Raw genomic sequence first — 25726 nt, forward strand, 5'->3', positions numbered from 1 at the left:
TGATCCAACTATGATTTCAAACTCTAATTTCTAATCTAACAACTCATGTAATTCACCAATCAGAGGCCTCCTCTTGGTAGATATATGGGCTAAACTACTAGAAGACTTCCTGCTTAGAGCATCAGCCACCACATTAGCTTTTTCAGGGTGATACTGTATGGTGCAATCATAATCCTTCAGTAATTTTACCAATCTCCTTTGCCTAAGATTAAGATAACGTATTTGAGACTTTTGTGGTCAGTGAAGATTTCACAAGTCTCACCATACAGATAGTGCCTCCAGATTTTCAAAGCAAAAATTACTACAACCATTTCCAAATCATGAGTTGGATAATTCTGCTCATGCCTTTTCAACTGACGAGAAGCATACGCAATAACCTATCCATACTGCATCAAAACACATCCTAAACCAATCCTAGAAGCATCACAATACACTGTATAACCCCCTGATCCAGACAGAAGGGCTAACACTGGTGCTGTAGTTAAACGAGTCTTAAGCTCCTGAAAACTTTTTTCACAAGCCTTAGACCACTGAAATTTCACATTCTTCTGTGTCAACTTAGTTAAAGGTCTTTGTCTGAGAGAATTCTTGAACAAACCGTCTATGATACCCTGCTAAACCCAAGAAACTATGAATCTCTGACATAGTTGTGGGTTTAGGCCAATGAAGCACTGCCTTAACTTTCTTTTTATCAACACACACCCTATCCTTAGACACTGTATGGCCTAGAAAAGCCACACTATCTAACCAGAACTCACATTTGGAGAACTTGGCATATAGCTTGTGTTCCCGTAAGGTCTGAAGGACAATTTTCAAATGCTGCTCATGCTCCTCTTTACTCTTTGAGTACACTAGAATGTCATCGATGAACACTATAACAAATTGATCTAAGAAAGGCTTGAAAACTCTATTCATAAGATCCATAAAAAGTAGCTGGAGTATTAGTAAGACTAAAAGACATTACAAGAAATTCATAGTGTCCATACCTAGTCCTAAAGGCCGTGTTGAGTATATCTTCTTTCTTAACTCTCAATTGATGATACCCAGATCGAAGATCAATCTTGGAAAAACACTTTGCACCTTGAAGTTGGTTAAACAGGTCATCTATGCGTGGAAAAGGATACTTGTTACGCACAGTCACCTTATTCAATTGCCTATAATTAATGCACATTCTCAAAGACCCATCCTTCTTTCGCATAAATAACACAGGAGCACCTCATGGAGAAACACTAGGGCGAATAAACCCCTTATCTAGTAGGTCCTATAGCTGCTCCTTCAACTCCTTAAGTTCTACGGGTGCCGTACGATAAGGTGGCATAGATATGGGCTCAGTTTTAGGAACTAAGTCTGTACCAAACTCTACCTCTCGCTCCGAGGGTAAACTTGATAAATCTTCTGAAAACACATCAGGAAACTCCTTAACCATTGCAACTTTCTCCAAACCTGCACCTTCTACCTGGACGTCTCTAACATAAGCTAGATACCCCTTACACCTCTTTCGCAATAATCGACTAGCACTCACTACTGAGATAAGATTACTAGAGGCTATACTGCGATCTCCCTGAAATTGAAATTCTGCCTCCCCAGGAATTTTAAAGAGTACAACTTTATTATGACAATCCAATGAAACGTGATAAATGGCTAACCAATCCATGCCTAAAAGCACATCAAACTCAAACATATCCAAAGAACCAAGATCTGCAGCTAATTCCCTATCTCCAATGTGAATTATACATCCCCTATACACCATATCAGTGTCTATTGCATTCCCCATAGGTGTTGATACAGATAAAGGATACTCTAACAAAGTAGGTGGTGTACTAAATCTCATGGAAAAATATAGAGAAACAAAGGAATGATTGGAACCAGGATCAAATAGTACTTTAGCATCAAATGAGCAAATAGGAAGTGTACCTGTCATTACTGCATTAGATGCCTGAGCATCCTGCTGAGTCAAAGCAAAAAACCTGGCTTGACCTCTACCACCAGATGTTTGTCTCTGAGTTTGAGCAAATCCTCTACCACCAGAACCTCTACCACCTTGTCCTGACCACCAGAACCCTGACTTCTACTACTATACTGTGAAATTGGTTGAACATGAGAGGGAGTAGAACGTGTTGTCTGACTAGCACCCTGAGTTATCCCACTAGTAGGACAGTCCTGTCTACGGTGTCCCAGCTATCCACAACTAAAGCATGCTCCAGTGACCCAATGGCAAGTGCCCTTAAGTGGCTTACCACAATGCTGACAAGGAGTGAAAACAAGCCCAGTGCTAATTTGACTATACCGAGCATTCGCTGCATGAGTCCTCTACTTACGTCCCTGATCAACTCTAGATTGATGTGCCTTATTACCAACTGTAGACTGAGAACCCTGCTTATTACCCTGATAAGAGCCCTAATGACTCTGTTCTCTGTTAAATTGATTACCCTGACCATCTTTCTTAAACTGCTTATGCTGCTCACAAGCCCAATGTTCATCGTCACACATCTCCATCTGTCTAGCCCGATCAACCACCTTTTCATATTTAGGTAGTCGTAAAGGAGCTACACGATCAATTAGCTTGTCTTGTAAGCCCCTTTCAAACCTGCGTGCCTTTTTCTCCTCATTTGAAATCAAGTGTTTACCAAAGCGAGATAATTTGATAAACTTCATCTCATACTCTATAACTGTCATGTTGCCTTGCTTCAAGGTTTCAAACTCCAAAGCCTTAGCCTCTTGAACACTAGGAGGGAGAAATCGCTCTAAGAAGAGAGAGTGAAACTCAGGCCAGAGGATAGAACCTTCGGGTCGACCATTCTTCTTAGAGATATACCACTCACGAGCAACTCCCTTAAGCTGATTTCCTGCCAACATCACCATCCTAGCACTACTGCAACCCATAGTGTCGTAACACCTCTCCATGTCATCTAGAAAATCTAAGGGATCAGCTAATGCATCTTCTCCAGTGAACTCCTTTAGTTTTAGCTTGAGAAAGCTTGTAGAGTCAAGAAATCGAGCCCTATCCTGAGCTAGTATTGAAATAGGGCCAACCATAGGTTGCTGTTGTTGAGTTGTAAGGTACTCGGTTATAGTATTAACAGCATAATTCACTGCATGCAATCTCACTGCCAGATCTGCCATAGTAACCTGATAAGCTCTAGATGCTTGAGCTGCAGTAGCTGATTGGAATTGTTGTGCCCCTGTCTTAGCTGTAGGCATCTGTTAAGATGTCTGATTAATAGTTTAAGGTGGTACCTTCCCTGTTAGATCAAGGTTTGCACTATTAAGACCCTTGGCCCTAGCTCTCCTCTTACGTTTAACAGACCCAGACACTTATTCATTTTAATAGAAAAGCATTAAATCTGAAAATGTAAGCCAAATTAAGACAGGTGAAAAATTACGAAGGATGCAGATATCTAAAGCAATGATAAACTGAAAAGACGTTAAGGATCTGTAGACCCTTATTTTGTGATGAGTATGTGCATTAAGGCCGTGGAAAACCCGATGATGAAAAATTATATGACTGTAAGATATAATTAGAGACATGGAACTGAATTATTAATTCCGTGGCATGATCTTGAAAAAAAAAATAATATTTTTTTTGGGAAATTAATTTAATTTAAATAAAATTTTATTTTGTTTAAATTTGATATGGGTAGTTCTTAAATAGACCTAATTAAGTTTAATTGGGCCCCATGGGCCTAAGAAAGCCTAGTTAAGAATTTTAAATATGACCCATTTAATTTATTTTTTAAAAATTTAAAGAAGAAAATATCTTTTTCTCTATCCCTTTCCCATACAAACTCTCTCTCCCCCTTTGGCCCCACTCTCTTTCTCACTCCCTATTGGTGCCACCCCCTTTCCCTCTCTTCCTATTGGTTGGAATACCTCACCCATATCCTAGTCTCACCCAAATTCCTCAATCAGTTATCTGAACCTTATCATACTAGAACTTCAAATCCTACCTCACCTCTTCCTCACTCCCTATTGGTGCCTTCCTCTTTCCCTCTCTTCCTATTGGTTGGAATACCTCACCCATATCCTAGTCTCACCCAAATTCCTCAATCCCAGTTATTTAAGTTTTCTGAACCTTATCATACTAGGACTTCAAATCCTACCACACCTCTTCCTCACTCCCTATTGGTGCCTTCCCCTTCCCCTCTCTTCCTATTGGTTAAAACACCTCATCCATATCTCAGTCTCACCCAAATTTTACAATCCTAGTTGTTTAAGTTATCTTAACTTTATCACTCTAGGACTCCAAACTCTATCACACCTCTCTCCTAAAACCCTATAAATACCCCACTGACAAAAAATAAAAAAAAAGAAGGTGGAGGAGAAAAAAAATTAATAAAAAAAGGAAAAAAATTAAAAAGAGGAATAGCCAAAATTCTTTTAGTTCTTCTTTCTTTCTAGTGATATTTTTTAAAGGTTAGTTCTCTTATTTTCTTTTCAAGATCTATGCCATATAATGTTTAATTCTATGTTCCTTGTTTTTAATTTATTTTATATGTTCATATAAATCATGTAATCATGTTTAATTTGAGGGGATACACAACTCTATACATATTCAGTTTTCTGTCTCTCATATTTTTATTATTTTTCATTATTTGTAAAAAATTTGTAAAAATTATATTCATATTCAACACAAAATTCTATTAATTTTAGGCTCAAGAATCACTAAAAAAGTTTTAATATTTTGTAAGTTATGGCTGTTTGAAGTTAGGGTTCCCGTAAATTCTGATTTATAGGATATCCGATTTTTGGAGCCCATATCTCCCTTGTTTCTTAATATTTTTTTGTAAATCTGGTGTCTAAAATTAAGTTTGGAATCTTATGAATCTTTTCCAATTAGTTTCGCATTCATATCTGTTATGGTTGGTGAGTTATGAATTTTACAAAAAAGTAGTGCGATTCTGTTATTGGAAAAAGTTATGATTTGTGTAGACCATTCAGTTAGGGTTTTGTTTGGTTTATAAATTTTATGATGTTGTATAGTATTTTGGCTATCTTCTATAATTTTTTCATGATTTTTAGGCTTGTCTAACTATTTTTTAAAAATTAAATTTCTTGCTATTGTCAATCTGCTAGAATTTGAAAATTGTATGTTTATGCATGTTCTTGTATTTTCTTGGGTTTTAATTGATATTTGATCTATTTTTTTGTGCTTTTTTAATTCAAGAAGTATTATGAAGTGTTTGGAATATGTTAGAAGATGTGGACCCTTAGGTAGTTGTAACTAATTAGGAATCTTAACCCTTTAGGAGACTAGAGTTAGAATCTAATATAAATTGTTATTAATATTTTCTTATTTTCTTTATTTCTTTTATTTTCTTTAGTTTCTTTATTTTTTATTACAAACAAAATTGGTAAGTAGCCCTAAGATAAGTACCAAAGAGGGCATTTACGTGGAGCTTACATGGAGCTAAATGGGAGTAACCCAGGGATATCATTGTCATACTAGAAGATAATACCCTTTTTTAAGGGTAGCTTACCCCAATGGCAACTGTAGTTACTGACAAGTAAGTAATCCTAAATTCTTAAAATAACCATTGGCATAAAATTATAGTAATAAGAGGATTTTTATTTGATAAATTAAAATTAACTTTGTTTTTAATTTAACTGACATTTGTATGTAATTAATTTAAATAAATACTTTGTAAATTAAAATTAATCTTGTTTATAAATTAAACTAATATTGGCATGTAAAATAAATTTAATTTAATACTTGGTAATTGTAAAATAAATTTACAAGTTAGAAATATTTATTAGGTTGCGATTGTTTGGGCCTTATGTGATATTAGAATAAATTATGCATGTACATAATTAAATTAGTTCAATTATCCTTAGGGTAACTTGGTGAAAATTAATTAATTAGATTAAATATAAACTTAGTGTTATTTGAAATTGAATTTGTTTGTAAATTAAATTCTCAATAATAAATTAATTTTAGTAATCTGGTAAATATCATTTAAATAATTAGCAACCTCATAGATAGGAATTATTTGTGCATGAAAATTGTTTGTAAACAACAACCCTTTTGTGAATTACTTGCGTGTGTAGGATTAGAATTGCATTTTTAGGATGAAGTTTAATAAATGAATAATAAATAATACTTCTAGAAACATTAGTAGATGACTGGCACTCGAATTAACGAGGTTAGACCAAGCGTAAGGGGTGCCTAACACCTTCCCCTTACGTACCCACTATCCCGAACCTAGATATTGGGCTATGATAATGACGGTTGAGGAAACTCTGCAAGGAGTAAGTTGCCATCCATGACCCTCGGAAGAAACACTGAATATGTCCCGGTTATTACCCGGGTGGCGACTCCTGTCTATCTATGTCTTTGTGACATAAATCCTTAGTATCGTGGTAGTGTTATGGGAAGGCGGTACTTACCAGTGGTTCAATTCTATTAGGATTGTATGAAGTGCACGTCTAGAAAATGTTGTCTAAGGAGGTAGTACTTAAGTTAGACCATTGTGACTCCACCATCTTTTCTGGGTATTACCTGGTCCATTTTATATAATTCTAGTGGATGATATTTCGCCTTACGCCCGCCTCCTCTTACAGGATCCTATGCTCTGCAAGTTTACTAGATCTCAACCGGGCTCTGATACCAACTTTATCACGACCCAAAATTCTGAGCTGTGACCGGCGCATAATTTAAGTATTCTTAAATCATGCAAGCCTTATCAGAGTATCTTGAATAAATATATTGTCACTTACTAATTCTAAAAAAATAGACAAAATCCAAATAAACAAAATATTGAATAAACATCATAAATATCTCATAAGTAAACTACGGAGTCTCTACAGATTTCAAATAAAAACTTAAACTATTCAATAAACTAAACTAATTATTAGCTCGAGGGAATATGAATTCGAGCATACTATGAGAACAAATCAAATATTGTCCCTATCCAGAAAATAAACTGAATATTTGGATCAGCTGCAGAATTCTACTGATATGAAACAGATAATAGACAAAGAAAATGTGGTTTGAGCTAATGCTTAGTGAATGGTAATTATAGCACACAAAGGAATAGGAACAGACAGACGCTTGATTAATTTCACAATAAATTTTCTATTCAATAAAATAATGCTCATGCTATCAAATCATTAATAAAATAATTTCATAAAACATATATATAAAAGAAATTCATTCAATAAAAATTTTATGACACAGTGCATCAGGGTGATGATACCCCACTTCACCAAAGGCCAGATGGTAAGCGCGCTACCAGATATTAGATACCTTCATCCTCCTTCACAGATATTAATGCATATGATACTAATGCAAACCATAAAGTGCAATGATGCATGACTCAACAATGCAACCTAATACCATAATAGTCCACACAGCGAGGCCAGATAGCAGATACAGATACTGAGCACAGGTACCAATTCAAAATAGAAAATCAAATTGTACAAATCAATCAAAATCCATGAAAAATTTCAGATAGCAAATAATAACTGATAGTGCAATTTCAACCGTTTATTTCAATAAATTCAGAGAGTCAATAAGATCAAATTAATCTCAAATAAATTTAGTGTAACACATCGATAAATTTTATATTAAGATATCAATCAATATAAAGACATTAAAGGCCTGGTCCCAGGATCCTAATATCTCTAATGTTGAGATAATTGACAAAATCAATTATTTAATCAAAATCAAAATAAAATTCAATAATAAAATAAAACTCTAGAACCTCACATATAAAATAATTGTTAAAATACTGATTTAAAATTTCATTTAATAACAATTTTAATGCTAAGAAATTTTAAAAAGGACTAAAACGGTGTCATGTATTATAATTACCACTCATCTGAAACCTCCAAGACAATAGCTAGATTCAATAAAAGAGAGACAATTTCAACTGGCAGATTGAATATTCGAATCTCCTATACACTCAAAATATAAAAGAAAAATATCAAATAATAATAAAATAAAATAACTTCAATATATATATATATATATAATCTAAATTTAAAGTTATTGTCTCACAGTAATCATGATCAACACAAATAAATATCAATAGTCAAAGAAAAAAAATAAATTTTTAAAGTAGTTGTAACAATTCAAGAAAAGAAAATAAAATCAAATTCACTCATTATTGAACAAAGAAAGGAAATTTTTACCTTGAAAATAGAATCTAAGGTGATCAATAAAGAAATAAAAATTCATGAATTCTTTGCGCTCATCATATTATATATATAACAATAAATAAAAGATAATAAAATACTTGTTGAGAGTATTTGGTAGAAGAAGGAGGTGATACACAAGCTTTGAGAGTAAAGTTTAGCAAAAAAAGATGATTATAATATATATATTTCAAGAATTATATTAGGTATATAATGAAATAAAAATTATCATTAAATTGAATTATTTAAATATCAGATATATATTTAATTTTAAAAATAATATATATATATATATATATAGATAAATCATCATTTAATAAAATATTTTTTTATTTATTTTTAATAATTATATTAAATTATTATTAATTAATTAAAATAAATAAATAAATAGGTAAAATATTAAATTTCCACAAAGCTTTTGCTAAAGCTGCAACGCTTCAATCCCACATTATTAGACCCACTCTACTGTTTTGCATTTAATTTGTGTGGACTAAATAGAGCTATACGATCCTTCCAGGAAGGCAAATCTGATGTTGACTAAAATTCCAGTTGTTCTTTTTGTCCATTAGTAATATGTTCCTTCCTAGAAGAATATTATGGTGTTTCTGGTCATCTTCATCTTCTTTCTTTTTTTATTCTTCCTTTACCTCTTCATTTGTTCATAAATTTCTTGCATCAGACTAGTCTACCCAAATATTCATCTCTAGTATTTTGCTTTCTCTACCTTCTTCAAACTCGGTTGCACAAGATCCTTCTTTTATCACTTATCATGGCTTCTACTTCTTCCACTCCTCCCAATCAGTGGAAGAAATGGGATGTTTTTATTAGTTTTAGAGGCGACGATACGCGTTATGGTATTCTCTCCCATCTCTCTAAAGCCTTGAAGGACAAACAAATCAAGACTTTTACGGACGAAGAGCTTCATAAAGGGGAAATGATATCACCAGAGCTCTTGAAAATAATTCGAGAATCAAGTGTCTCAATAGTCATTTTTTCTGAAAATTATGCAGATTCTCCATGGTGTTTGGATGAGCTTGTTGAAATACTTAAATGCAAGGAAGAATCAGGACAAATAGTTCTACCAGTTTTTTATAAGGTAGATCCAACTGACTTTCAAAAGCTTATGGGGAATTTTGGGAAGGCATTTGCTATTGCTACGCATGGAGAAAAAGGCAGTCCACAAAAGGTCGACAACTGGAAGCGTGCTATGATGGAAGTAAGCAACTTATCAGGATGGGATTCACAGAATATCAAGTTAATTACTCTTTACTGCAGTTTTTTTTTTAGTTTTTCATTTTAAGGAAAGAGAATCAAAATATAGAAACTTTTAATAGATTACATTAATCTTAATACCTAATTCGAATATAGGCAGCACTAATATGAAAATCGATATTTGTTAACTTATTCTAAAATCAAAACATATTAATTATATACTAATCGTTTTGCCTCATGTTGAGCATATTGTTTATTTTTTTATTTAATAACATAATTTAATATATTTTTTTATATTTTTATATTTTCATAATTATATTATAAAATGTTAATAATAAAATTTTTAATTAATTATAATTTTATCTCAAGTGTTAATAAGTAAATAAATTGATTAATATATTAATTTTTGTTATTTTTAAGTTATCTGACATATATAAGTAAAATAATAAATAAAATAAGAAAAATTGGATGACAGGTGATAATTTTTAAAACACCATTATTAAATTTTTAAAATTTTAAATATAATAAAAAATATTTTTAAAATAAATGCCTGAATTTTATAAATAATTTTTAGTGAACAAATTGTTTTTAATTTCATTTTTATTAACTTAGAAAAACAATGACTTATTTTTAAAAAAAAATTATGTCAATAATATATATTTAATAATAATTTAATGTGTATTTTTCTATATTTTTTATTTTTATAATCATATTATAAAATGTTAATAATACAATTTTTAATTAATTATAATTTTATTTCAAGTGCTAACGTATAAATAAATTGATTAATATATTAGTTTTTCTTATTTTTAAACGTAGCAATATTTTAAATATTATTTTTAAATTTTTTCAATTTTAAATATAATAAGAAATGTCTTTAAAAATAGTTAGTTAAATTTTATAAATAATTTTTTAGCGAATAATTATTTAGATATAAATATGTATATATTAATATAATTTTAAATGAATTTAAAAATGGTTAATTTTTAAAAATATTATGATCAGTAGAAGTTCAAAAATTTTAAATTTTTTTTAAAAAAAATAGGAAAATGAATTTTAAATAGTTATTAATATTTTTGTATTTTAATGGTCGAAATTCTAAAATTTTTGGATAAATAGTTAATTTTTCATGTGATACAACTAGTTATGATATAACAAAATATAAAAACAAAAATAAAAAGGTTGTGCCTCATGTGCCCTTTTCTAGGCAGCACACACATGTAAAGTCATTTTAAGGCTTAGCGTGTATATATATATATATATATATATATATATATATATATATATATATATATATATATATATATATATTAGTATTTACTTACAAGTGTGAGTCTATCTTACTTATCAGTGTTTGTTGTTTATATGTGACTAGGGATGAGGCCGAATTAGTAGAGATAATCGTCAATGATGTGTTGAAAAAATTTAGTGATATGTCTAAAAGTGATGATTCTTATGATCCCAAATTGATTGGAATTAAATCGCGTGTGGAAAAAGTGGTGTGACGCCCCTTACCCGTCTATTGTATAGCCGAGCAAGAAGTGCCACATTCGGTGCCGGAGCACCCTATCTTGTCTTGTCATGTCTATTGTAAATTTTAATGTCATTTAAATCAGGTAATTTATGTGTAGAATTTTTTTTTATATATATATCTTATTTCTGTGGAGACCCGGACAGATCCTCCTCTGTTTTATTAGCATCTGGCGGGTTCCACTATTACGTGTTAACATATTCATAGTCATCTCACATATTTCCATATCATATTCTCTTTTATCATATCATTCACAACAATTTATGAGATCTCAAAATGAAGTGTCATCTATTGCATTCATATGGAAATTCATATATAATAAATTATAAGTTTTCATTTCAAGTCCAAAATAAAATACATCATAAACTAGTAATTATATCATGACTAGACATAATGAATCAAAATACTAGTCTACACATGGGCCCTACCAAAATACAAGAGACTGGTGAGGTGACTCTGATCGGTGGCAGATCTGGTCGGAACTCTGTCCGAATACTACTGTGGCAGCTGCTGATCTTTAGTACCTACGCGATGGAAAACCAACGCGCTAAGCATAACGCTTAGTGGTGCATAATTTATAATAACAATAATTAAACAATTGAATTAATATTTTCAAATCATAAATTCTGGACATTTTTTTATTACACTTTGGAAACAATTAAAATTATTGGGATCTTTCCTGTTTACTTATTGTATATTCAGTATTAATTAATTATTATCAATGCCCAAGAAACCTATAACAAATTATAAAAGCTGGATACACGGGAGTATACGGGTTAGACAGCCATATGTCTATCCTGTATACATCTGTCAGGCACGAGGCCAGCTGTCGGGCACGAGACCCGCTGTCAGGCTTGTAAAGCCAGAAATAAAGTAGGCACAATGGCCAGTAAGTAGGCATATAGCCTGTAGAACAATCATACCAGACATATATTGTCAGTTCATGATTTTCTCGGTAGGCAGTACTGCTATTTGAAGTCCCTAATTGGTATACCAATTTATCCAACTAAATAAATAAGACTAGGTATACTATGGGCAATTAATTTAGCACTATTCACTGTTACTATTTTTTATTACTGTTCATTGGTACCATTAATTTCATATAAATAGGACATTAGTCCTAATTAACATATTCATATCATTTTTAATATTTAATTCTCCTTATGAGTATTTTAATTATCATATATAGCATTTTTCCCATGAACCTTTCTTTAGGTTCATGTTGATGTGTTATCTTTATCTAGGAATTTGACTAGGTTAGGATGTCTATTTAGTCACAATTCCTTCATAACAATTGCTCCTCTATGTTTAAACTTGAATTTTAGTTTTTGAATCACTGAGTTTGGGGTTATAAAACTCAAGTTATGGTCAAAATACCAAAGGAATAGTATTTTGGGACATTTTCTGGGTTGGCAGTTTCAGTGACCCAACTTGTGCTAACAATTTGAATTGGTTAAAGGCAAAACTGGGTTAAGTGGTCTTCATGAAAAGTGTAGCCCTATGTCTAAACTTTCCATGGGTAAAATTTTAGGTCATTTGGACCAGTATAGAGAGAGTTATGACCAAATGAACACGTACTGTTCATTTGGTCATTTTCTGGGCAGTTTCAGTGACCCAGCAGTTTCAGTGACCCAACTTGTGCTAACAATTTGAATTTGTTAAAGGCAAAACTGGGTTAAGTGATCTTCATGAAAAGTGTAGCCCTATGTCTAAACTTTCCATGGGTAAAATTTTAGGTCATTTGGACCAGTATAGAGAGAGTTATGACCAAATGAACACGTACTGTTCATTTGGTCATTTTCTGGGTTGGGTGCAGGGAAATCCAAATTTGGGCAGTGTTTAGGTCAAGTTTTGGACAGAATTTGGGCATAGTTTCTTCATGGAAAATGGGCTATTTTGGGTCTAGTTTCACCTCCAATTGGCCTCATACCAATTGGGGTCACGCAATTTCATTTATGGCCTAAAATGTACATTGCCCTCAACAAACACAACCTGCAGAAAATTGACACTTCCAAAACTCAATCTCCTCCAACTTCCTTACTTCAATTTGCATGCAATACACTTCTATAAGCAACAATCTCATCCCAATTAGGTCAAATTTCAAGCATTTACACAAAATCTCCAAGTCATGTACACAAACCCTAATTTCCAAGTTTCAAACTCAATCAATTCAATCCCTTTTCACTTCTCATACATATAATCATATCAATCATCATCTCTAAACTCATTTACATTATTTGAACACAATAAAGCCCAACACATTTCATGGCTGCCAAAATTTGGGGACATCATGGGTTCATGAATTTCTTGTTAATTTCTTGAGATTTCCACTTATCTCAAGTCACTTTCAAGTATTAAAGAAGAAGGAAGGGAGATAAGCACTAACCTCTTGTGACCCAACTTGGAAATTTTCCCAAAACTTCAACTTTCCTTCTCCCTTTGGGTACCTAGAGCTTCCTCATGATGTGGGCTAAATTTTTAATGAAGGGGACCATGGGTTTTGGTGGATAAATGAAGAGAAACTCAAGCTCAAAGCTTGAGCAAAAATGGTGGAGGGGAAAGAACATGGAGACGGCAAGGAGAGAGAGAAGAGGAAATGAAGAAGACTTGTGGTTGGTGAATTTTTGTCTCTTGTATCTTATATATATATATTCTATAATTATTGTACTTTATTTTTTTTAAATGCCATAATTCTATTTCCTTTCTTTTCTTTTCTTTCCCTTTTCTTTTCTTTTCTTTTCTTTTTCTTTCTCTTCTCATTTTCCAAATTCAAATTCATAAATTTAATTTATGTTAATTATTTTATTTCCTAATTTTAATTTGACATTTAAGTTAAAATTCACCTCTAGGGGTAAAATGACCAAAATGCCTTTCATGGTGCTCATCAGGTTATTTTTATTATTTTATACCAATTTATAAATTCTCTAAACTTTAATTTATTTTTCTCAAAATTTTTCCTATTTTTTTTTAATATTTATTTCATTAATTTATGTCTCCTCACTATAGTTTAAGTGTAGTTCCAGACATCCTGACTGTCCGAACAGACATTAGTCGTCGGAACAGTAAAATGTACGGACTACCTACGGTGAGGGCGTTATAAGTGGAATGCTTGTTAAAAGATAAGCAAGTTGTAGGAATTTTGGGGATCGGAGGCGTTGGTAAAACAACTATTGCACTAGAAGTATTTCGTCGAAACAAAAATCAATTTAATGGTCATTACTTTGTTGAAAATGTCAGGGAAACAATGATAAAGAAATCATCAAAATCAGCACGAAAAAAAATAATTTGTGAATTATTAAGGGACAAACATATAGATGATTTGAATGATCATGTTTGCAAAAGGCTCAAGAGTATGAAGGTATTGATTGTTTTTGATGATATAGAGGATCGAAACCATTTAAAAGATTTAGCAGGAGAGTGTCATTTGTATGGTGAGGGAAGTAGAATCATCATAACTAGTAGAGATTCACTTGGTTTATCAGAAGAAGGCATATATGAGGTTGAGAAGTTAATTGATTCTCAAGGTCTGGAACTCTTTAGCTTACATGCCTTCGAGCAAAATCGTCCCAAGGAAGAATATAAGGAGCTATCAAAGAAGGCGACAATCTATGCTGGAGGCAATCCACTAGCTCTTAAAGTTTTGGGATCTCATTTATTTCGTAGGACGATAGAAGAATGGGAAAGCGAATTGGAAAAATTGAAAGGCAAATCTCTTAAAAAAATTGAAGATGTTTTGAAAAGAAGTTATGATGGGCTAGAAAAGAATGAACAGGAAATATTTCTTGACATTGCATGTTTCTTCAAAGGGAAAGATAAAGATTACGTTCAGAGAATATTAAAAGCATGTGGTTTCTATCCAGAAAGTGGAATACCTCGTCTAATTGAGAAATCTCTTATAACTATTTCAAACGGTGCGGTAGATATGCATGACTTGTTAGAGCAAATGGGCAAGGATATTGTTAATGAGGAATGCAAACAGCTTGGAAGGCGCAGCAGGTTGTGGAATTATGAAGATATTAATCATGTATTGATAACAGAAACGGTGAGGACCAAATTAATCACTGAAGCTTTGATCATTATCATATTTGAATTTTGTAAGAATTGTAGATCTCGTGACGAATTAAGTATTAATCAATAATCCTTTTTGCTGTTATTTTACTAGGGAACCGAAAATGTTGAGGCCATATCGTTTCGTCCGGGTGGGAGAGGTATTTTGAAGCTTTTGGAGCTAAGTGCCACGGCCTTTGCGAAGATGTGCATTCTTAGATTCATCGAAGTATGGAACAGAGTGCTCCTTCCTAAGAACTTTGAATTTTGTGCAAGCACTAAGATGTCTTTACTGGGATTTTTATCCTCTGGAATCTTTGCCGTTAAATTTTTGGCCAAAGAATCTTGTAGAACTTCGTATGCGTGGGAGCAAACTCATACAACTGTGGAATGGAGGAGATAAGGTACAGTTTATAAATTTTAGATACATTTTATAGAAGTTAATTTGTATCTTCTAATTTATTGATATTTTTCTATTTAATTACAGCCTCTTGGAAATTTGAAATTAATGGACCTCAACTACTCTGATGACCTGATCAGGATTCCGAACCTGTCTAGTATTGCCCCAAATCTCGAGTTTTTATATTTGAGAGGATGTTCGAGTTTGGTTGAAATTCCCTCTCTTCAAAATCTGAGCAAGCTTACTGAACTTTATTTAACTGGATCCAATAAAATCAAAGATTGTCCAGAGATTCCGTGTAATGTAAGGATTCTAAAATTAGACGGAACTGGAATAGAACAACTGCCCTCATCAATTAAGCATCTGTCTCAACTTGTCATATTGTACTTGGATAAGTGTACAGCACTCGAGAGTCTTCCAAGCAGCATTGGCAATTTGAAACGTCTTGAAGAACTTGATCTAACTGAATGTTCAAGACTCGTGACTATTCCAAGCAGCATAGGCGAGTTGAAATGTCTTGAAAAGTTATTTCTCCGGAATTGCTCAAATTTAGCAAGTCTTCCTGAAAGCATCAAACAACTTTCGAAGTTGAAACTGCTTGATTTAAGAGATTGCGAGAGTCTTAAGAGTTTACCAGAGCTTCCGTCATGCTTAAAATTATTAAAAGCAATTGATTGCCACTCTCTGGAATCTGCATCAATTTCTTTCAATTTCTTAGAACATGAAGATGAAAATGAAGAAGCAGATAAAAGTGAACATGAAAATGAAGCACATAAAAGTGAATCTGAAGATTGCAAATTACTTGATTTTAGTAATTGCGTCAAATTGAATAAGAAAGTAATGGAGGATGTTTTTGAAGCGCACCTGTTGGGTCAGAAAGTTACATTATTGATGGCAGGAGGTGAAGTGCCAGAAAGGATGAGGTATAAGAATAAAGGATCCTCGCTTTCCTTCAAACTTGACCTTCGTCACGTAATTGCCTTCTCTTTCTGCGTTGTTCTTAGTCCCTATGGTGATGTTAACATGAACTTAAAAATATTTCTGCTCCATTCCCAACATGACAAGGTCAGGTATAACAAATATTCATTGTAAAGCAGTACTACCATGAAGTAAACACAATTTTCGACAATCAATATGTATTTAGTTCTAGCCATATTTCTTAAAATATAATATAACAAATTAGAAGATGTAAATGTAGAGCAGACTGGCTTTCACAACAGAAACATCAGAAGACAATTGAGTTCTAAAGCAAAGGAGATACCTCTTGAGTGTCTCTGCTATAAGTTACAGGCCGCCCACCATTATTTTCAAGATCTCTGTTCTGCTTCACAGAATGCTGCATCTAACTTCCTATTGCCATTTGGAGTGCTTGTCCATACATCATATTTAATGCTCTTATGAATGTCATCTTCATTGTAAGATTTGATAACATAGAACTTAGCATCTGCGTACTTAGTTTCAAAATCTGGTTTGTTATACTGATCTCTTTGTACAGTGATTCCCAAGTCTTCCTTGACAGCAGTCTCCAGAGAAGGAAATTTGTTAGAGCCCCTAGGACCAGAAGTTAGTTCATTTGAGGTTTCAAAATCACTGTTTTTATAGAATCTGTCTCCAGATTTATTTCTATCATTTCCATTCCATATCCTTCCGTTCTGTCTATAGTTCATAGGACAATTATGCGGGAATGGACCATGTTTTTGGATAGAAAAAGGAGGCAAATTTCCTACAGGATGGTATCCTTTCGAGAGACCTGCTGAGAAATCAGAACCCAATGCAGACACCTGTAACAAAAAAAGTTAAATCAGCAAAAACACTCAAAACTGAAGACTAGTGATGACCAACAAGCACAACAAACTTCAAAATCAATTCTTTTTGGGAAAGTTTAAAGATATAGACATAAAAAGCAAGAATATTTCATACCTTGTTTAAAGGTCTGATTGCTTGTGTATTTGTAGACTTAGAGGATTTGCCAGAAGTATTGTCATTAGACTTCATAGAGTTAAAACCACTGGACTTGGCAAAAGTAGAAGCTGATCCATATTTTCCATTTTGAGAACCAGTATTGCCATTTGAGACATCACTAAAATATGCTGAATCCCATGAATAGCAAGGCATGGCTTCTGATCCATAGAAAACAGGATGTGGAAGGTATCCAGGTGAAGAAAAATATGCTTGTTGACCAACACTTTGCCCATCTACCCCAACCACTGCCCCAGAAGCATATGGATTATAGCCAGGTAAATAATAGACTAGTGATCCATTGTCTGATTGCATCCCTGATGTGATCAACCGATACACTAGCATCAATTATCAACAAGACACAATTATACAAAACTACCCTTATCAGCCAAGCAGAACGAGACATAGTTTTGCCTAATTTTTGCAAATAGAAATGGAAGTATACGTTAGAAGAACATACCATATGAGATCCATCTGCTTGAAAATAACCATGATCATCCAATTGTGTGAATGATCCATTATACTCTGCAACAAAGAGTAAGTTTAAGAAATAATATACCATAAATTAATCTAATTCTCAAATTATAAACTTCAGAGCTGCAAATCAAACTGAAAAAAAAAAATCTTTAATTGAAGCAAAGTAAAGTAACTTAATATTTTCAAAATTATCATGCTTGAAGACGTGCTAAAGTATTATCTTTTCATTTTTCACATGATTGCACCATTAGCCTAAAAAATGATTCTGACTATATGGAAGTCAACTAAGAAATATGAGTAATTAATCACAAGGCCGATTAACATCATCCTATGCAATACATTGAGGAGTATATACCAGACATCTCAAGTCTCAACTTTACTGAAAACCTATTATATGAGTACTTTTAACTAAGATTATGGCATTCCATTTAATTGACTTTATCACAACTCCAAAAGATTATATATAAGAAGAATATATAACCGTCTCAATATCCCACCAGGGTAGTAATAATTGTAACTACTAGTCGGTGGATTGTAAATACCAAGGTCTCCAACAGACTCTTGGTCAGTCTCCCCTTTGATACCAGAATTACCATCTACTTCACCTTTGGTATTAGAAGTAGCATCCCGTGAAAAGCAACTGAATGATGTTGAGCCACATGGTAATCCATCTTTTCCAGAAGCCTGAAAACAAAGACATACAAAGGAAAATAAGATAATAAAAAGATAATCTTGTTCTACTAAGCATTAAGTAAGTTTGTTGTTAAAATAACCATCTAATCTTGTTCTACTAAGCATTAAGTTTGTTGTTAAAATAACCATCTACCATGCCTAGAGATACACATACAGAGCCACAAAAATCTAAGATCCAAAAAATTTAAATAAAACACTAGCAATCCTTTTAAACAAGAAGAATGGATCTCACGGTACTCACGCAAATAGATCATATTCTTGAACTTATGTTATAATGACCAAAAACATATTTCCTTGACCTTTTAGTGTTTTATAATTCTCAGTAATCCAATGCATACCATACACCAAACCGCAAAGTGAAAGTTGGCACAACTACAAGAAAGATAGGAATCCACAATAAATTAAAACCAAGCCTTTTCACCTTCATAACGCCATTTTTCCAAGCAATTATCCACAAGGAAGAAAACAAAAGCAACATAGATTAATATGACATACCACATCACGCCCAGCCAATTTCCTAATGGACTCCTACTTCAATCCTGTAGGAACAGATTCAGCTGCATTATATAGTTAAGAATACAATACTTATTCAATTAGCCAACAAATCATGGAGTTGCCAACAATATCTACACCATTAAACAGTCAATACAGAATTTTTCTTTTTTTTTTTTTTCAACAGGACAAAGCCAATACGCAATTTTAGCAGCAAGAGGAAGGACTGAAAGGGGCGAAAAGGGCATAAATCAAACAAGCCAAACAATTTACTTTCCATAAAATCAAAATCTTGATCATCCACGATAATTATTACCCATCTTCAATATAAAATGAACAACCCAGATTTTTTTTTTCCCATTTTCAGTTAAAAAAAAGTAACACAAATGAAATTAAAAACAGAACCCATAATAGCTTTATATTTAAAAAGTTGGCGGGGGGGGGGAGGGTGGGGGGGGGGGGGGAAAGGGGAAAAGAAACCCAATAAGAGAGGATACGTTTCTCAAGTTCTGTTCCAGCGGCAATCGTCGATCGATAAAAGCCCAAGTTAACACCTGCAAACAGAGAGACAAAATAAATGGCAAAAGTGTTAGTCAAAGTCAAAGCACCAGTACTTTTATACCAAAAGTCTTACGATTCAGCATTGTATTTTGATGGGTGAAATTATTTTTTTTGAATAAAAATATTATTTTAAATATTATTAAAAAATAATTTTAAAAAATAATTTTATTATTTTTATATTTTTATAATTAAAATAAATTTAATTTAATTTAATTTTTAATTATTTTTTAATATTTTATAATTAATATATTTTAAAAATAACTTTTTTAATAATAATTTTAGTAGCAATATCAACCCAATCTAATTCAACCCTATCGATAAAACAAAATATTTATTCTTATAAAAATTGAATTTTATTGCTTTCCTTTTAATAATAAAATTTTAAAAAAAAATCTCATCTTCAAAAGCAAAAACGCTGGTTGCACGCTCTCCAGTGTCCACCAGGCACACGTTGGCAACTTACACAGAACGGAAAAAAAGATATTCAGATTCCTCTTATTATTAATTAATTAATTAATTAATTAATGGAAAGCATAAAATTCTATTTTATTATTATCTTTTGATAGTTTTTTTTTTCTTTTGAGATAAAAATCAAACAGAAAATGGAATTTTGAATATAAATTATAAAAAAAAAATCCCTGGAGAGAAAAATCAAATGCAAATTCTCAATTTTTTTTTTTTTAAAAAAAGATATCTTTTTGAGTAAAAGTGGAAATTCAATATATATCTTACAGAAAACAAACAACTTTCAAAGATTTTTCGTTTTTAAAGAGAGGGAGGGCGGGGGGGGGGGAGGGAAATCTGCTTTGTTGGAGAGAAATCGAGAGAAAATGAAATTTCATGACTTCAAGTCCACATAAATAGAATATCAATTTGCAAAATGGAACATTAAAAAAGAAGTCACCGAATCAAACTACTCATAGAGAGCAAAAAAATTAAAACTTTTCATTTCCTTTGATACGCATATGCTACAGAGGAAGCAACAGAGGACTAAAAATGAAGAAAAATGAGAAATCGGAAGCAGAAGCAGACCTAGAAGCGATGGATCGAGGCCAATACGAAACCGAGAGACCCGATCTGATGTGTCCAGAAAACCGCTTTTCAGTAGAGTAGAAAAGCTGTTTTCCAGAGAAGGAAAGAAGAAGAAGTAGTGAAAGGAAGGTCGAGAAGGAGAAGAGGGAAACAAAAGGGTCTAATTATGGAAGGATCGGACAGGTCAGATGAATTCCTGATTTGAGAAGAGGAAATAGTGACCGTTGGATGTAGGGTTTAAAGACAAAAAGGGTGGGAAAGCACCAATATTTTGGGAGTGCGTCCAGTTTTGCACTAACCTTGTTAGGAAATTAAATTCTCTTCGTTGTTTTTTTTTTTTCCTCTTTTTCCAACATGTTTAATAATGAAATATAATTAGTTTTAAAAATTAATGAAATAAAATTAAAAAAATTATATTTTATGGGTATATTTTGACTAGTTACTGATTCAAATCAGATTGATTTTGAGTTGAAATCGGCAATTCAAGATTTAATTAGGTAATAAAATTAATCTCGATTTGATTCTAATTTTAGTTTCAAGTTCAAAAATGTTTTAATTCACATTGTACCTTATAAAATTATCATTTTTTTTTAATTTGATTTCAATAAGATTAAAATTGTCTATTCGAACCATCAATTTCAATTTTATAATAAGAGAAAAAAATTTAAAACCCATCACTATAAATTATAATCAGTTTGATTCTAATTCAAACTCTTAAATTATTAATTTGAGCCAATTTCATATATCAATTTCGATATAATTCAAGATTTATCTAGGTAAGTTCAATATTTAGTGTTATTTTGTTATTGATTTGAAAAAAAAAATAGATATTAATTTGATTGGTGAAAGATATAATTAAAAATGAACAAAATATATAAATTATAATTTACATTAATTATATATCATTTATAATGGTAAGGCTATATTTATATATTTTATGATATATTAAAAGTTGTTTTTTTAATATAATTCATTAATTAAAATGTCTATGGTTTAAAAAGATAATGTAAATATAATCATTAATATTTTTATATAAATAAGAAAATATTTATATGTAATGAATTTCTAGTATGAAATATTAATTAATTGTTGAGAAAATAGTTCATACCTACATGAGGGATGCTCCATGTGATTTTGCTTCATATTATTTTGAAATTTGATGATATGCGTCTGTATTTTATTCATTTTAACTTTTAGTTTATATTTTATTTTTTTTAATTATTATAAATTGATATATATATATATATATATATATATATATATATATATATATATATATATATATATATATATATAATACAAAAATAATTACTCTAGTTAACATTATTGTTATAAGAATCGGATCGGTTTAATTAGGAAGAGAACTAATAATCAATTTGAAATGTTAAAAAATTAGGGTTCATTGGTTACACAGTCGGATTTCAAACGATTTAATTAACCAATTTAAAGTAAAAATAATAAAAATCGAAAATAGTGTGCTAGGAGATTTGAACAAATGGTTGGTAATCAACTTTAGAGTATATATATATATATATATTCATGATTGTAACAATATATTATTAGTATTATTTTTAATATATTGTTAATTATATAAAATATAATTAATATTTATTTAATAATATACCCATTAAATCTCAGTTGAAATAAGAATAGATTTAGTATGGGGGCAATGGGGCGCTGCTCTCAATTTTCCTTTTAAAAGATAATTTTTATATAAAATATTAATATTATCCTATATTTAAAGATATTAATTTGCCCTACATTTAAAGATGTGTCCCATTATTTCTTTTGTTAAATAATTTTCTCTTATTCCATTAAAAGTTTGGATGATTCTATTAATTGAAATAAATTTATTAGTTTTCTTAGGAAAAATAAATTTATTAGTTGAATATATATACAAGTGAAAATGAGTATTTTTATGTTTATATATTACCCCTATTAATAAGAATTTATAAATTCATTATTGATTTAAATCTTAAATTTTTAATTTTTTTTTTGGCAAATTTAAAAAACACGCTTAGAGCAATTTAAAGCTAACCTTTTTATTTTTCAAAAGGTGAGAGTTCTCAGCTTCTAGTGGAAATTTTTTTTTTAATTATAAATTTAAAAAATTGGGGATGGAAAATACCAGCGTCAGCTTGCACATTCGATGGAAAATTTAGAACAATTATTTTATATTTATTTTTATTATTTTTATATAGATTAAATTTGTTACAACCCAACCTATGGGCCGGACCGGCACTATGATTTGGGCCAGCCTAAAGCTCCTGAGGCCCGTAGTAAGCCTAACTATTCATCAACCCAACTCTATGGCTCATTTGGGCATTATTTCAAGAATTCAACCAGACAGAATTCGGCCATAAAATGGACCTTTCAACGGGGAGTTTTTGACTCACCCGACCTGTAAACACAATATATAATAAATTGGGGAGCTCAGCTCACCCTCCACATACTCAAATGTCACAAAAATAAATGGGAGCTCAGCTCCCTCATCCAATCCAACATACATGCATATAATAAGTTTACCGGTCCAACATAGTAATTATATTACAGACCCAAATCAAATAAATGTTTCTAATACATGCGGAAATTCTAGGAGTTAATAGAATTATACAAATATTAATAAACGACCTGCGAAGAAGAAAAGCAGGTTAACCACAACAAATATCCTTCTGTAACCTGGAAAAATAATGAACAGGAGTGAGCGTTCAACTTATAGAGTAAAATATCAATTTTAACCATAATCTCTATAGCTATCTAAAGCTAATGCACCCTGTGAAGTGAAATGCAACATCGTCATAATTTTCATACAAATCACATCAAAAAGGCAATTTGGAGCACTCACACACCCGATAATGTCAAACAATAGATATATGGGAGCTGATCCCCTATACAGCCCTCTTAATCCAACCTGTGCCAACGAAGAACTCAAGCCGGACTTTCGCTTAATAAACCAAATCGGGGTCCTAGCGAAGAACTCAAGCCGTGTCTACCCCAAAGAACCGGGTCCTAGCGAAGATCTCAAGCAGTGTCTACCCGTCCTGTCCATAGCCAACACCACACCACACGCACGCCAACTCACGCACACTGCTTCAAATTACCACAACAACATCCATGGCGCTTTAACAATTATGAATGCAACATAAAACGTTCTTAGTATTTAACTACATAGATACATATTTATAAGTGATGCATGGGCATGCTTAAACATATAATGATATCAAAATTACAATTAAAATTAATATTTTACTCACAGACTTAACCGCAGTTACTGTGGCGGCTGGGCGGAGGAGGAAGGCTGTCCCGGCTCACCTGACAATTTTTATTACAATTATTTAGTATATTTGACTCAATACAAGCTAAAAAAAGACCAAAGATATCATAAGTCGTGCCGAAAATCCGGCAGAGTCTCCCCTATACTTAGGACCTACTCAACCTGCAAAAGGGCTTAAAACGCACTTCTATATCCACAAACCATACACCCACAACTCAATCACATCACACAGCCCCTCCTGGACCCATCCAAACAGTCATCAATCACAATATATAAAATTACAGTTTAGCCCTTATAATTGACTCTTTTTGCAAAAACTACCCAAATAAGCTCTAAAAATTCTAAAACTTTGCCCCGCGGTCCTTAGCAACATTACTAAGCTAATGCAAAAAGAATCATAATTTTATGAGCTACCACGAATATTTTATAGATTTTAATCCCATTCAAGCACATAAAATTAAGAAAAAGTAAGGTTCAGGTTTACCTATGCCGATTTCGATCTCAGGAACGCGCTAGGGATGTCTGACAATGGTGGGGTAGCCAAAATCTTGATCCAATTCTGGGACTTTTTCGGTAGCCTGTCTGTCTGGCTGGAAATTCACAGACCTGGGCAACCATTGAATTTCTGTGAATTGAATGTACCTACACGAAGCCCACAATACGGGGGTTAGTATATAATTTTACGAAATTTTCTAAGCTCACCGAATTGAATCCCAATGAATTACTACTTCCTGTTGACTAAATAGAGTTATATGCCCACACGATCCTTCCTGGAAGGCGAATCAGGTGTTGACTAAATGATTCTACATAATTATCACATACTTTGTTGACTAAATGCTAGTCGTTCCTTTCGTCCAATGGTAATATGTTGCTTCCTAGAAAAATATTATGGTGTTTCTGGTCATCTTCATCTTCTTTCTTTTTTGGTTCTTCCTTTACTTCTTCATTTGTTCATAAATTTCTTGTATCAGACAATTTAGTTTACCCAACTATTCATCTCTAGTATTTTGCTTTCTCTACCTTCTTCAAACTCAGTTGCACAGGATCCTTCTTTTATCAGTGATCATGGCTTCTACTTCTTCCACTCCTCCCAATCAGTGCAAGAAATGGGATGTTTTTATTAGTTTTAGAGGCGACGATACGCGTTATGGTATTATCTCCCATCTCTCTAAATCCTTATAGGACAAACAAATTAAGACCTTTACGGATGAAGGGCTTCATAAAGGAGAAGAGATCTCACCAGAGCTCTTGAAAATAATCCGAGAATCAAGCGTCTCAATAGTCATTTTCTCTGAAAATTATGCTGATTCTCCATGGTGTTTAGATGAGCTTGTTGAGATACTTAAATGCAAGGAAGAATCAGGACAAATAGTTCTACCAGTTTTTTAAAGGTAGATTCGACAGAAGTTCAAAAACTGACAGGGAGTTTTAAAGAGGCATTTGATATTGCTGTGCGTGAAGAAAAAGACAGTCCACAAAAGGCCGACAACTGGAAGCGCGCTTAGATGGAAGTAAGCAACTTATCAGGATGGGATTTACAGAATATGAAGTTAATTACTCTTTACTGTAGTTTTCCTTAGTTTTTCAATTTAAGGAAAGAGAATCAAAATATAGAAACTCTTAATAGAGTACATTAATCTTAATACTTAGCACTGATCCGTGGGAAATTTTTATCTAAATCCGATTCACCATGTATCCAAATCACCATGTATCCAAAACATAAATATGTAGGATCCATGTATTTAATATAGACAACAAATAAAGACAACACTAATATGGATATTGATATTTGTTACCTTATCCTAAAATCAAACATATTAATTATATATTACTATTTACTTAGAAGTGTGAGTCTATCATTACTTACTAATGTTTGTTGTACATATGTGACTAGGTTTGAGTCCAAATTAGTTGA

General features: G+C 32.2%; 4 protein-coding genes across 4 annotated transcripts; 3 read left to right on the plus strand and 1 right to left on the minus strand.

The window, feature by feature from the left end:
- The first annotated feature begins 8708 nt into the window (after positions 1 to 8708).
- On the plus strand, positions 8709 to 10850 carry LOC131172742 (putative disease resistance protein At4g11170). The gene is made up of 2 exons (XM_058134261.1): positions 8709 to 9387; positions 10721 to 10850. The coding sequence occupies exons 1-2, from the start codon at positions 8903 to 8905 to the stop codon at positions 10848 to 10850; spliced, it is 615 nt and encodes a 204-aa protein (XP_057990244.1). The 5' UTR covers positions 8709 to 8902.
- Positions 10851 to 13980: 3130 nt separating this feature from the next.
- Positions 13981 to 15326, plus strand: LOC131172743 (TMV resistance protein N-like). The gene is made up of 2 exons (XM_058134262.1): positions 13981 to 14918; positions 15039 to 15326. Exons 1-2 carry the CDS (start codon positions 14121 to 14123, stop codon positions 15324 to 15326), a joined length of 1086 nt encoding a protein of 361 aa, XP_057990245.1. The 5' UTR covers positions 13981 to 14120.
- Positions 15327 to 15431: 105 nt separating this feature from the next.
- Positions 15432 to 16415, plus strand: LOC131172744 (disease resistance protein TAO1-like). Its single transcript, XM_058134263.1, has one exon. The coding sequence runs from the start codon at positions 15432 to 15434 to the stop codon at positions 16413 to 16415; it is 984 nt and encodes a 327-aa protein (XP_057990246.1).
- A 215-nt stretch (positions 16416 to 16630) lies between these two features.
- Positions 16631 to 25097, minus strand: LOC131172745 (YTH domain-containing protein ECT4-like). The gene is made up of 6 exons (XM_058134264.1): positions 25052 to 25097; positions 19425 to 19498; positions 18302 to 18443; positions 17739 to 17807; positions 17244 to 17620; positions 16631 to 17104 (listed from the first exon to the last, which is right to left on the minus strand). The coding sequence occupies exons 1-6, from the start codon at positions 25095 to 25097 to the stop codon at positions 16631 to 16633; spliced, it is 1182 nt and encodes a 393-aa protein (XP_057990247.1).
- Between the last annotated feature and the right edge of the window lie 629 nt (positions 25098 to 25726).

Source organism: Hevea brasiliensis, chromosome 14, assembly GCF_030052815.1.
Source record: "Hevea brasiliensis isolate MT/VB/25A 57/8 chromosome 14, ASM3005281v1, whole genome shotgun sequence".
NCBI classification, from domain to species: Eukaryota; Viridiplantae; Streptophyta; class Magnoliopsida; order Malpighiales; family Euphorbiaceae; genus Hevea; species Hevea brasiliensis.

Coding starts and splice junctions, on each gene's coding strand:
- LOC131172742 (XM_058134261.1), top strand. CDS start 8,903: ATGGCTTCTACTTCTTCCACTCCTCCCAATCAGTGGAAGAAATGGGAT. Junction 9,388..10,720: donor TGGGATTCACAGAATATCAA/GTTAATTACTCT, acceptor ATATGTGACTAG/GGATGAGGCCGAATTAGTAG.
- LOC131172743 (XM_058134262.1), top strand. CDS start 14,121: ATGATAAAGAAATCATCAAAATCAGCACGAAAAAAAATAATTTGTGAA. Junction 14,919..15,038: donor ATGTATTGATAACAGAAACG/GTGAGGACCAAA, acceptor TTATTTTACTAG/GGAACCGAAAATGTTGAGGC.
- LOC131172744 (XM_058134263.1), top strand. CDS start 15,432: ATGGACCTCAACTACTCTGATGACCTGATCAGGATTCCGAACCTGTCT.
- LOC131172745 (XM_058134264.1), bottom strand. CDS start 25,097: ATGACTATTGAGACGCTTGATTCTCGGATTATTTTCAAGAGCTCTG. Junction 17,808..18,301: donor AGAGTCTGTTGGAGACCTTG/GTATTTACAATC, acceptor TCTTTGTTGCAG/AGTATAATGGATCATTCACA. Junction 17,105..17,243: donor CAATCAGACCTTTAAACAAG/GTATGAAATATT, acceptor TTTTTGTTACAG/GTGTCTGCATTGGGTTCTGA.